The 14,365-nt window shown below is 36.3% G+C and overlaps 1 protein-coding gene and 1 long non-coding RNA gene across 2 annotated transcripts in view; both read right to left on the bottom strand.

Moving 5' to 3' along the window:
• LOC127510237 (macrophage mannose receptor 1-like) overlaps positions 1 to 14,365 on the bottom strand; it is a 144,660-nt gene that overhangs the window by 45,409 nt on the left and 84,886 nt on the right. Inside the window, exon 3 of the mRNA XM_051889811.1 lies at positions 918 to 953. Coding sequence (XP_051745771.1) covers positions 918 to 953 — 36 coding nt within the window. The remainder of the gene's footprint in view (positions 1 to 917; positions 954 to 14,365) is intronic.
• Positions 1,986 to 5,425, bottom strand: LOC127508078 (uncharacterized). Its single transcript, XR_007928682.1, has 2 exons — positions 5,335 to 5,425; positions 1,986 to 2,286 (listed from the first exon to the last, which is right to left on the bottom strand). It is a non-coding gene; the product is annotated as an uncharacterized LOC127508078 (long non-coding RNA).

The raw sequence follows: 14,365 nt of genomic DNA, 5'->3' as shown, positions 1-14,365 counted from the left end.
CTTTCATGTAATTAAATTAATAACTTTCATTTAAAGGTACACTATGTAACTTTTTGCCCTTTACCGGTTAAAAAACAAAAAGGCATGCAACATTGTTTTGGTCGTGCTTTGGCTTCGCATGACTGTGGAGATGAAGGCGACGCTTCACAAAAGATGCTGTACAGTGAACTCTGTTAGAGAGCTACATATGGCAGTTTATCTGGTCCTGTAATAAAATACCTCACTCATCGGTTGAGTAATAAAAACTCCATCATCACCACATCACTTTTACAACATTTCAGATCCCTCAGTTCTCGCCAGCTCCTAAAGCCGAGCTAATGTTGGTTCTTGTTTTATTACAAGCTCTGTTGTGTCCTCTTTTCTCTAGCAGACTCTCCTCTGTTCAGTGTTTGTTTAAAACAGGCGATTTCCCAGAGGTTGGAGATTCAGCTGCTTCATCTCTTCCTTTCTTGCTCTTGTGACAGCTAACCTGTGCCACTCCCACACCAGACACGTGTCAAAGCGGCCGGAGCAACTTTTCTCTGTTTACGGATGTGACGAAACATGCACAGGTGAGCGATGTATGTCAGAAAACTGTTTAGACAGGTCTAAAATATAAACACTTATAATAGACTTACCATAGTGAATCAGTGAATCACGTTTTGTAAGAAGGATTGATGATGTATTGACTCGTTATTTAAATTTTGTTTATTTTGAACAAAAAAGCTACATAGTGTACCTTAAATAAACAAAGGATTTAAAATAGCTTCTAAGATGCTCTTTAAAACATTTTTAAAGCACACTGGAGAACATGATCATCAGGTGTTACACACACTTGTTAAGGTGGAGAAATGCACTGTTTTTTTTTTTGTTTTTTGTTTTTTACTGTACTATACATACACACTGACAAGAGAAGTAGAAGACAAGAGAAGACTTACCGCCACAATGTTTACTTTCAACAGGACGGGTTTCCACTTAAAAAGAAAGAAATACACATTTTTAAAACAGAACTGCTAGTAGCAGTAGTGCTACTACTAATAATAATACATATACACTGCAAATTAACAGGCATATTTTATTGTCAAAATTAATAATATAAAAAAAAAACATTCATATGAATCAACAACTTTAGCTGATATAATGATCAGATAATTATCAATGATAATTATTGTTGTTTTATTGTCTGAATATTATCATAATAATTCAGAGACAAACTCAGGTGCACATACTGTATTAGATCATTTCTGCTTCTGATCAGTCGTTACAGAGTCCCAGATGTGCTTCAATTCATGTTAAAATAACAGTTATGATGTGAGACGTGGAATAATAGTTTTACCTGAAGCATTCAAAGCGACCAGAAGACAGAGAGACAGGTAGACAGTCCAGACCGCCATCGTTTCTCAAAGAACACTGGAACTCTGCATAGATTTTAAAACACAATTATACATAAATAATTACAAAGTTTTGTATTTTTGTGACAAGAACCAGTAGATCAATGTGTACAAACAATGTTTTTATATAGTACTTGGTGGATCACAGAGCCAGTGCAAGACGAGCATGTGTGGTTAAAAAGTTTTTGGAGGTGAGTAAAATATCAGGAAATTATGAAGTGAACTAATCCTTTAAGGATTGTTCGCACACTTTGTATAAATTATTTATTTTTTTTTTTTACTTGAAAATAGAAAAGGTTGTACTTTTGTTTTTGCATTTTATTGCCTTATGTATGACAAGTGCACTACCTCAAGGTGGTTTTGTTCATGTAAAAATATACCTCATTGTCATGTTCTAGCCTTGTTATATATTTATCTTTTGATAATCACAATTTTAAGGCCTGATTGTTGTGGCAGTTTTTTCCCCTGTGGTATTGAGAATGGTATCAAATATCAATATTAGTACCGTAGGTATCGTATCGTAAAGTTAGAAATTCCAGTATTGACAACACATGAAGTTATACATATAATTCCTTAACACAGCATTGTCACGCACACAGAAGAGGGCAGATGAGGTGAGCAGCAAACAAACAGTGCTTTATTGGAGGTATTATAGAACTGGGCAAAACATAAACAGGTAAGAGGAAACAGTCACTGAATGGCAGATGGTGAACTTGGCTGGTGGTAATACAGTCCATGTATTGCAGTGAAGACGGTGATGCAGGCTGAGTGGAGAATCCAGGGAAACGACACAAGGAACAGAAGACAGGAGATAAATCAGGAATCCATGTAATGAGATGATGAGCTGACTGGGTGCAGGTGTGGATCAGGAGGGATGCTGGGAAATGTAGTGCGGGGAAGGTGACTGAGCTGGTGGCTGACAAGCATGCATAGTAGGAATATTATTAGATACAAACATCTGGCTTGCACATATCCACATTGGGAGCTTAAGCAAAATTCTTAAAGCATCATTACATGCCAACTGGAGCTTTTTCATTTTAGTGTTACTATATTTACACCACAAGTAAGTGGTGAAAGAGAAGTACAGTAAGCTCTAAAAAGTGTTATTTGAACATCATCTGTACACATATACACTACCAGTCAAAAGTTTGGAAACATTACTATTTTTAATGTTTTTGAACAAAGTCTCTTATGCTCATTAAGGCTGCATTTATTTCATAATAAATACAGAAAAAACAATAATATTGTGAAATATTATTACAATTTAAAACAATGGTTTTCTATTTTAATATACTTTAAAATATAATTTATTTCTGTGATGCAAAGCTGAATTTTCAGTGTATTGTTACAAAAGATTTCTATTTTAAATAAATGCTGATATTTTTTAACTTTTTATTCATCAAAGAATCCTGAAAAAGTATCACTGTCACGATCACCAGTGAGAGTGCCCATCATTGCCACCAGAGGGCACTCCACCCTGGACTACACACATCATTTGGACTCCATTTCCCATCTACCCTCATACCTTGGACTGATCACCCTGCACCTGCTACCCATTATATAATCACTCACTCACACACACACACACACATTAAAGACACTTGCATCCACACCTTCATGCGAAGTCTTGTTTAGCCCTATCTGACATTTCTGAGCATTTCCCCTGGATTTTGTATTCTTGTGTTTGACCTTGGACTGTTACGCGTTTCTGATTCTCTGCTGCCTGCCTTGACCCTTGCCTGTTCCTGGATTGTGTATGTTTTCTGCCTGCCCTGATCTCTGCCTGCCTTGGGAATCTGATTGTTTGCTGCCTACCCAGATCACTGCCTGTCACTGTTTCTGCCACTGGCTCATCCTTACTATTATTGTGTCTGTCAACTTAAATTCAATAAAAGCTGCAGATGGATCCTCACTCTGTTGACCTAATCATTACAATCACAGGTTATAAAATAATATTAAGCAGCACAACGGTTTCCAACATTGATAATAAATCAGCATATTACAATGATTTCTGAAGGATCATGTGACACTGAAGACTGGAGTAATGATGCTGAAAATTCATCTTTGCATCACAGAAATAAATTATATTTTAAAGTATATTAAAATAGAAAACCATAATTTTAAATTGTAATAATATTTCACAATATAATTTTTTCTGTATTTATTATTAAATAAATGCAGCCTTAATGAGCATAAGAGACTTTATTAAACATTAAAAATAGTAATGTTTCCAAACTTTTGACCGGTAGTGTATAATTTACAAGCCAACATATTTGCCTGTCCATACATAGAATCCTGACAGAGACAGCCCTAAGAAGGAAGGACCCAGACGCAGAATGAGCAGGGGGGTGATATTTTTAACAAAAGACAAAACACAAGACAGGTGAGAACACGGTCCAAACATTAGGGCAGGAGAACAGGCTGGTCAGGAATGAGACAACTCCAGGCTCTATGCCAACGGTGGAAACTTAACAGCGGCTCAAGGAACCGTTTGAATGATTAACAGATTTACAATGCACATACTGTAGAACATTGTAATGTTTAATAACATTTTATGAAAATTAAATTTTGCATTGAAGAAAAGTAGATTTTTGTTATGCTGTCAATAAAAGTTCTTAGAAAGAAAGAAACAGTCCTCCAAAACCCTATAGGTCGTTTTTCAAGCACCTTATTACGACCTATATTTACGTTTTAAAGTCATGCGCCCTCTAGCCGGCGTAAAAATAATTACAGTGTCGTGTTACGTCTGTCGTCATGAAATGACGTACGACTGTCGTTACCAATCAAAATGTGGGATCATTTAAATGCAATGTGTGGAGTTTTTACACCATTTCAATTTAGCAAAACTGATTTTTTTTTTTATTATTATTATTAACGACTACACCCATCCCATCCCTAAACCTACCCTTAGTGATTTATAGTGGATACACTCTTTATGAGCACATACGTTCCCTGGGATCGAACCCACGATTGCATGATCACATGATTGCATATTGCAATGTTCTGCCAATTGAGCTACGCGAAGCCCGAAAACTGACACAGATAAAAGGGAACAATGCATTAAAATAAAAGTGTCCTGTTGTCGACAGGGGCGCAACTTTAGTAAACGCGCCTCTGGTCGTATTTCGGGAAAGTGACAAACGACCTATATGGTCGTATTGGTTGGAGAACATGTTGGAAAGAAAATCAGAATTGGCAAAAATCAGCGCTGGCAGGTCACACTTACAAAAAAAAAAAAAAAATTTGTAATCGGCCTAAATAATTGTAATAGGTGCATCTAATTAATCCATAACTCTGCTTCTCAATCAAAACGTAAGAAGTACAAAAGTCTGTAAAAAATGTAACAAATATTTTCAATTGTCTCTAATCAAGCAAATTTGTACTTTATATGCACTAACAGTTCTCGTGTTACTGCGTCACTCCAGCAGCTAATGCAATCCACGGGAAAAAGCAATACGAAGAAAAAAAAACCTCTTAAACTGAAACACGGGTCAAAGTTCACAAAAACAGTGATTACATCCTTTAACCGACTTAAGCCCCGATAATCTTCCATTGAGGTAACCTTCTCGAACATGACTGAACACACACGTCTACGTGCAACAGCCTCAACACCCGTCAAAAATAAAAGTCTTCCAAAAATAATCACTTTTCAAAATGACTTAATCACATTCTGGGCTCATCTGCTTGCATCATCGATAAGGTGTATCCTCCAACATTAGCTACTGTCTAATGCATTAAACATGTTAAGCGCTTCCGCATTGAGCATTTTAGAATCATTAATTCACCGAACAACATAAAACATAGGCTACATTCTGAATAACAAAAAAAAACAAAAAAAACTAAGCTCTGTTCTGGGAATGTTCCAACAGAACTAACATTCCCAGAATGCCCCATGAATCAAAAATTATTAAATGGGTTTTAGTTGGCTAAAAGTGAAATAAATGTAAATGTAGAAAAGTCAAACCTCAGGAAATCTGTGTTCCGAACAGCAAACTGAGTGTTTCTGCTGGATAGTATATAAGAGATGTGTCTTGTTTTCTTGAATTCTTTTGATGTGTTCTTTTTCCACTACATTGTGGGCTTAAATAAGTGTACTCATGTTACGTAAGATGCATGTCAGCCAATCAGAAAGGATCTATATGTTACTGAGATGTCTGATCTCTCTAAATCACATGACTCTCAGAAAAAACACCACAGAAGTAATACCACAATTGTTCGAAGCCATGTTTTTCATCTTTCAGTTGTCTGTTTTAATTAATCATTATCTAATGATTTGCAACAGTATCATTATGTAATGATTTTACTTGTTGAGGCGTATGACTATTAACTAATTGTTAAGTAATAAGTAATATTAGTAGGGTTGTCAACAATAATCATAACCACAATGATATATTACTTAATAATGAGCTGGAAGCTGAAATACATGTCTTTGACCCATTAACACATTAATGTCCACTATCAGTACATGTTGTTAAGGAATTAATACCTGATGACACTTTCAATTAATAGCAATTCACATTTTACTTAATTCATTAATCACCAAAAGGGCCAGATATACTAAATAAATTAGCATGAGAATGCAATTCCAAAAAATTGGAAAGTTTTGCGCTGGTGAAAGCTGTTAGTACATCTGTTACAGACCACGGATCCTACTCCCACCCACGCCGGTCCTGCTTGGCCATGTTGATTCTCAGTTAATATCAGCAGAAAACAAGTTAGAAAGCTGATTCTGATCATGCAAGTGTGAATCTTTTACTCCAGATTCATGCATTAAACACAAAGACATCATTCAGTTATTTCTCATTTTGAGTCGCACTAAACAAGCCATTGATCAGGACATGGACAGTCTCTTTAACAAATAAAAATCTGAAGGTAAATGTGAGTTTTTAACACCTCCAGGAGATTTTGATAACATGATAATTAAACTTTTATGGTATTCTTAGTTGACTGTGGCATTGACACTTACAACGTCAATATGCAAAGGTGTTGCTATAAAACAGCCCCACTTCCTGTTTGGTACATGCCCTTGCTAGTAATTTCATTTGACGGTTTTCATGAGGACAGTCTTGAAACTTTAGTAAAAATGATAAATGGCAAGTGAATCAGATTAAAACTGCACAAGGTTCAAAAGAAGAGGTGCAAATGGTCAGATTTCAGATTCATTTGTGGTTCCATAAAGTAAATGTTCACATGAATGTCGGCCACTGAAATAATGCTGATGCATAAAGTTAATCTAAATTGTGTTTCTCATCTGATGAGGCTACACTAAGGCTTTTGGTTTTATGTAGGACAAACTAAGGTCTCAGAAGAAGGTACAAAAGCTGTCAATAAAGCAGTCGTAGCACCATTTAAGCACTAATCTTCATCTTTTATCTCATCTCTGCTGGTGGTTTCAAGACATTCTCTTCAGCCCCTGTATCCTCTCGATAAACTCTGTGGTTAGTTACAAAAAAAAGTTCAGGAACCTAACTTTCACAACTTTTGCTCATCTCATGCTGTTCTACAAAAAAAGAGGAAGTCAAATACATTTGTTTCTACATTAACACCACTTTAAGTATTGCAGGTACTTTCCAAGCAGATTTCAAGCATCTTTATATGGCTTTAACGTAAAAGCAAGCAAATAACATTTCTTTGCAACAGGTAAATAGCAATATTAATATCAATATCAAAAACACAAATCAGCCAGAGAAAAAATGTTCTGAAAGTGATTCTGACAATATTGTTTCTTTGTGTTTTATCGTTATAGTTGTGGTGTGAACTACTATACTTTAATAGTTAGAATGATTTTTAAAACTATATCTTTATCAATATCTTTATAGTCATCGTTCATGGTGTGAATGGGCCTTAATACTGTTATTTCTCACAATATGACATGGATAAAATAACATAAAATCAAACACTAATGACACTCATCTTTATCAACCACTACAGCTAAATAACTATAGCAGCATAATATATCCATACGAATCTAAATACAGTTTGATTTTCTAATGACTACATTCGCTGTGATAAAGTAATTTTATCATTAACATGTTACAGTTTTTATATGTGCAGAAACTGACAATGATTATAAAACTTTCAAAAATAAAAAGCACCAAAGCTTTCATTTTTCCAGTGTCAAACTGTATTCATGTCTATATTATTATGAATAGATTTAAAATGTCTCACATGGTTCATTATAGGCTCAATGTAAAGTATTCAGCAGTATCTGTTCCAGTGTATTTTATCTATGTAAAGTAACTAACAGATTTGATCTGTCAAAGATGTCAAAGAGTAGAAATAAAATGGCAGCAGCAACACTTGAGATCGGTTCCCATGAATTCCCCTCACAGATCTCAAACTTTAACTTTTGACTTCACAATCAGTAACAGCTTTCACTCCAATCATTGAAACAATCACACAAACACACAAAAGCACACAAAATCACTCAGGTCTGAATTAATTCCAATAGGATCTGGCTGCAAACATGCACAATTGACTCTCAGACATTAAGTCTCATCTTCACGCATGCGCAGTAGCCTACAGACATGCAATCACGCATTTATGCATGTGCACCTCCAGATGGCATCATTCGTTAACAATTCTATCTAGCGCTTCATTGCTAACAGCTGAAATAGACTTCATGCAAGAGATTAGTGAGCAACTGATATAAACTGTCTTAAGTTTTTCATATTCACTGTTAAACCTTGCTGTAAAAAAACTGCCAAATTCTTACAATAACATACCATTTTCCATTAAAACAGTAATATACCACAGCAAACAGTGCATTCTGGGTAATATTTGTCATTTTCGAGAAAGTAGCCTCCAGGAATATACTGTGAATTAACAGAGCTCAAAGTCAACCCTCAGAGGCTGTGTCCCAAATCACACCCTATACCCTCATTCACTATTCCCTACATTAGTTTACTAATATAGTCCACTTGATAGAGTGAATGAAAAGAAGTTAATTAATCCAGACACTGATGAACACCTGCTCTTAACAAGCAGAATCACTGAAAGACAGAGAAACAACAACAGAAAAAAGAGAAACATAAGAACTACAACTGATTTACAGCCACAGCCTTTTGACCCTTTCACACTGAGTGTGAAACCAGTTTACAAATACAAACATGTTTCTTTCATACCTGTACAGAGGTTCTTGCTGGGAATTAACAGGTTTAAATGTTTTATTAAAAATAAAAATGTTTGTATTTACCATTATGGTGATCACTGTTTGCTTTAGTTGACAGCTATACCCTTGACCCTAACATTAGTTTTTCTGATTGCTGTAATTATGTGTTAATTATGTAAGCAAGCCAGAGGCAACAGCGGCAAGGAACCCAAACTCCATCAGGTTACAAAAATGGAGAAAAAAACCTTGAGAGAAAGACAGTCTTGTCTGTCTTGTCTTTGTTTAGTCTTTCTTTGTTTGTCTTGTGCCTGAACACTTGGCTCTGTTTCTGTTTGTGTTGGCCATGTGCTCCACTGGTCCTGCCTCCTTGTTTCTCGTTACCACAGCCCCTGGTTTAGTCCTCATTAGTGTGATTGCGTCCACCTTATCCTTGTGCTGTTCCCTTTATATATTGCCTCTTTCCCTCATGTCATTGCTGGTTTATTGCGTTCATTGCAGGGTTTTTATGTTACTGCTGTTTTCCTTGCTCTAGTCTTAGTCTTGTTAGTTATCTTTATTTCAGTCCTAAGTTATAGCCCTGGTGAATTCAAGTATTACTTTGTTCTCTTTGTGTTTTGTTTTGTTAATGTGAGTCTTGTGTTGTTTCCCTAACCTGACCTGCATCCTGAGAATTCCTGGCCACTGACGATCTGCCTGGCAGCTAGATTGGTGCTACTTCTAAGAGATCATTCAAGCTTCTGGTTCCTTGGGTTCCTGCCTGTTCGTCTTCAACATCTCCCATCTGGTGCTGCCAATTAAGTCCTGAATCCTGTGGTCTCCCTGGACTGATTTCAGTTATTATCCTTCCTGCCTGTCATTGTCATCTGCCCTGTTGTTTGAACTTTGTTATACGTCATTCTCCTGGTTGCGCCTTGTCTAGAGTCCTGTTTAATAAATCTCCTTTAACTGTTATTCTGCACCTGGGTCCTCTCTTGCAGTTCTGTGTCAAAGCTAATGCCATGCTTCCTTATAATTTCTCTCAAGGGTAGCATGTACAGGGTGAAAAGCAACAGTCCTAGAACTGAGCCTTGCGGTACTCCATACTGGACAGATATGACATCTCTTCATTTAATACTACAAACTGATAACGGTCAGATAAGTGTGATTTGAACCATGCCAATGCAATTCTACTAAGGTCAACATAATTTCCGAGTCTATTCAAAAGAATGTTGTGGTCAACAGTTTCAAATGCAGCACTAAGATTCAGTAACTCTAATAGAGAGATACAACCACGATCTGATGATAAGAGCAGATCATTTGTATTTCTAATGAGAGCCGTCTCAGTACTATGATATGGTCTAAATCCTGACTGGAAAAAAAGGAAAAAAGGAAAGCAGTGGTTCCCAACCACTTTCCTGGAGGCCCCTCAACAGTGCACATTTTGCAAGTCTCCTTTGTCTGACACACCCATTTTAGGTCTTGAAGTCGCTATAATGAGCTGATGACCTGAATCAGGTGTGTTTAATTGAGGAAACATGCAAAATGTGCAGTACTGGGGGCCTCTGGGAATGTGGTTGGGAATCACTGACATAAAGCACCATCACTTCAAAAGAATTATATTTGAAACTAGACTTTTGAGTAATACTGAAGATATTACTATAAATTACAGCAACGCCTCCCCCTTTGCCCTTTAGATGAGGCTCGTGTTTGTAACACTAATCTTGGTGTAACGCGCTGGTTGTATAAATATCACACGACGAAGAAGATAATTCACAAGGAAGTCTTTACTTGATAATCCAAAGGGAGAATACAGAATCCAGGCAGGAACACAACACAACACAAGTGGATACGAGACCCGACAAAGACACACCAACAGAACTGAACTAATATACACAGACGATTAACTAAAATGACTAACAGCTGTGATGATGAGATTAGTGTCCATGGTGACAGATTGTGGCGGAACAAAGGAGCACATGACAGATGAAAACAAACAAACTAAACATGACGGTGACCGTGACACTTGGGGTTTAGACTCATTTAAAGTAATGTAATCGTCTGGTTTTAGCCAGGTTTCTGCCAAACACAGCACATCTAGGTTACAATCTATAATCATATCATTTACAAAGAGTGATTTTGAAGAAAGGGATCGTATATTCAGCAACCCGAATTTTATCATTTGTTCCTCTGTATTACAGTGCATGCACAATAATTATGCAAGTTGATATTTTTACAAGCACATTTTACCAATTCCAAACCACATTAATCTTAATAACTACTATTAATTTTGTATTTAATCATTTATAAGTGATATATAACTGTTAAGGAAAGCTGGAAGTAAAAAACGCCTTATATTCAGGTGTGCATAATTATTAAGTAGGTTTAATTTTAAAGGTAAAATGGGCCATAAAAAGAGATTAATCTCATACTGAAAAGTCAAAAATTATTAAATGCTCATGAGAAGGACGCAATACTAATGCAATATTAGATATTGCTAAATTAAGGTGTGACCAATGGACAGCAACAGTGAAACCGTTACATATCGCTTATCTTTATTCCAGCTGCTCTCTTTCTGCTGGTTGTGTAAAGCTGTGGTGAAATGTGTAATCATTACAGTTTATTTAGTAAAGATTGTGTGTTGTTTAAAGTTCATAGTAATTGTTATGACTTCATGAAGCCTCGTGGTGTGAATGAACATCAAACTAACTAGAACAAACTCTTTGACATGTATATATGATACTGGATATCAAGGGTGAAACTGTTAATAATGTTGACAGACAGTAATTTCATTCGTTTGTCAGTCATGTGTGGGTTGAACTATTATTTATTAAACAAATGTTAGTCAGCCAGTAAAACAAAATGTTATTTTTTAAATCACGTGAGTTTGCGGCTTTTTGTTTAAGGCAAGAGAAAGCGAGGGCACATGAAGCACAGTTCATGAAGATAGAAACAAACCCAAGAATTTATAATTTCTGTGAGTTTAACATTAACATTATAATGTGCTTTTTTTAATCTAATTTCTACATTTTATTAAATGCTGCATGAACTAAACTAATTTCAGAGATCTGTATAGGTCATTATGCAAAAACATCTGCAACATTTTAATTGAAAGGTTAGTTTACATGGTTATAAAAACAATAACCTAAAAATAACCATTAGGGAACATTCTGTATGAGCTATGTTCATGTTATTTAAAAATAACTACCCTGCAACGTTCTGGGAACATTATTTTATGGTTGCAAAAATAAAATTTAAAAATAACTATTAGGGAACGTTCTGTATAAAATACGTTTAGTTTATTTAAAAACAACTTTCCTCCAACATTCTGGGAACATTATTTTATTTAATAAAGAACATTCCTAGAACATTATTATTTAGTTCCCCAAAAAATTAACCAAACCAAACATAATACTTGGCTTTCATAACTGATAATAATGAAATTATTCCTGATGCAAGAAGAATCAGCAGAAAATAAAATTGGACAATAACAATAAGTTGTTGATAAAATGAGTAATGAGTTTAATCAATTATTAATCAAGTTTAATCAATTATTTCTTAAAGCACAAAAAGTAAGTAAAAGTGATTCATGTTCAGGGATTCATTCAGATTCATGTCTCTGTTAAAAGTGTTCTGGTCTCTTCTTCATCTCCCTGAACGATTGAAAGGTTTTTCTCTAGTGTGAGTTTTCTGGTCTCTTCTTCAGAATGAGAAGACAGATGTGATTTCAGAACGGAGGCCCGAGTGAAACTCTTCCCGCATTGATCACAGGTGTAAGGTTTCTCTCCGCTGTGGATCCTCGTGTGAATCTTCAGCCTTGATTTACATGTGAATCTTTTTTTACACTGAGGGCAGGTGACAAATTTTTTGCCTTCTGTTTTTCCTTTCTTGTTCATGTCCATCAGGTCTAGAAGAAACATTAAATCATGTGAGATTTCAAATGAGAGACAAACATGAAATGAAAAGTGAAGCTCAAATTCAAGATCACTGATGAGTTCAATAGTCATTTTAATCCCATCAAATCTGCTCGACAACTGCTGTGTCACGATTATGATCTATTTTAATGTCATGAAGATGATTTGTGTTATAAATCACTAGTTTGGTCATGAAACTCTAGATAGAGCAGGCTTGACATGTAATCTGTAATCAATCACAATTTCCTACACAACACAAGCTGATTGGCTGCTGCTGTTTCCACAGCCAATGAGATGCTTGCTCAATATTTAAATAATTTGGTTCAGTGTTTGCTGTAAGCTGGTTAACTAAAAAAGATCTCTGAAGAAAAAATCATTGCTTTATTAGCAGGTAATTATACTGGAGGCCAGTGTGAATGTCAGTTCACTTGGGTTTTTATAGGCCTATGCATGCTTTAATTTGTTATTCTCAACCTGTAATCTAGTGAGCATCAGCATGTTCTTCAGTATCATGATGAATGAATGAGGAATGAAGAATAAACTCCAACCTCTTTGTTCTTCAGTATCACAATGTTTCATTCTGCAGGTTCTGGATCACTGGATCTCTCTGTCCTCTCCTTCCAGATGCTTTCTGGTAGTTCTGACAAAAACAAACACGTTTCATTTTACAACAGACATGATGTGAGATGAATAATAAATATGTCAGAAGCAAAAAGACTAATCACATGTAAAGTAAATAAATAAAATGAATGACACTGATCATGTAACTCAAGATCTTCAAATCATGCTAGATAAGTCAAGTCACCTTTATTTATATAGCGCTTTTTACAATGTAGATTGTGTCAAAGCAGCTTTACATTGATAACTGGTACATTATTTGGCTGCACAGCAGCTCTTAAAAGAATAGTGTCAATGCAGGCAGATCAAAGCACTGTTGAATATCAAATGTCAAGTCAAATGTCAAGTGTCCCCAACTAAGCAAGCCAAAGGCGACAGCGGCAAGGAACCCAAACTCCATCAGGTGACATTAGGTGGCAGACAAGTGGCAAATAGGTGTTTAAATGGAGAAAAAAACCTTGGGAGAAACCAGGCTTAGTCGGGGGGCCAGTTCTCCTCTGGCCAACAGTGCTTTGTTACGATTCAGGTAGCTATCATAAATCCGACAGGATCGCAACATTCAAAGTATTTATTCCAGTTCCATCCAATTGAGGATCGTATTCATCACGGCGGTATAGACGGTTTGTTGAGGAACTGTGTCGTGGCTGTCGTGTCGATGAGGCCCTCACAGTGGATGATCTAGTTGACTCAATCTCTGCTGACACTTCAGGGCTGCGTTGTGGTCGTGTCAAGGCGCAGGTCCTTGGTCTCACCTGGATACGGCCCGGATCTGGTTGACTACGGTGAACCTCGGGATAACCAGAAAGACTAATATTAGCGTAGATGCCATTCTTCTTCTGATGTAACGAGTACATCTGGTGTTATAGGAAGTGTTCCCGGTTCCGGCTGACCTAATTTATGCAGCCTAATAATCCTTTAACGGATTTGAAAATATAAATTGATAATGTGTTATGTGTATGCCAGGTTAAAGAAATGCGTTTTTAGTCTAGATTTAAACTGACAGAGTGTGTCTGCTTCCTGAACAATGCTAGGAAGATTGTTCCAGAGTTTAGGTGCCAAATAGGAGAAGGATCTACCGCCTGCGGTTGATTTTGATATTCTAGGTATTATCAGCTGGCCTGAATTCTGAGATCGCAATAGACGTGAAGGACTATAATGAATTAGGAGCTCGCTCAGGTACTGGGGAGCTAAACCATTTAGTGCTTTGTAAGTAATTAGCAAGATTTTAAAATCTATACGATGTTTAACAGGAAGCCAATGCAGTGTTGGCAGAACTGGGCTAATATGGTCATACTTCCTAGTTCTAGTAAGAACTCTAGCTGCTGCATTTTGTACGAGCTGTAATTTATTTATCAGGCGAGCAGAACAACCACCCA

This window comes from Ctenopharyngodon idella, chromosome 3, assembly GCF_019924925.1.
Source record: "Ctenopharyngodon idella isolate HZGC_01 chromosome 3, HZGC01, whole genome shotgun sequence".
Lineage (NCBI taxonomy): Eukaryota > Metazoa > Chordata > Actinopteri > Cypriniformes > Xenocyprididae > Ctenopharyngodon > Ctenopharyngodon idella.
This window is presented reverse-complemented; position numbering and strand designations above follow the sequence as displayed.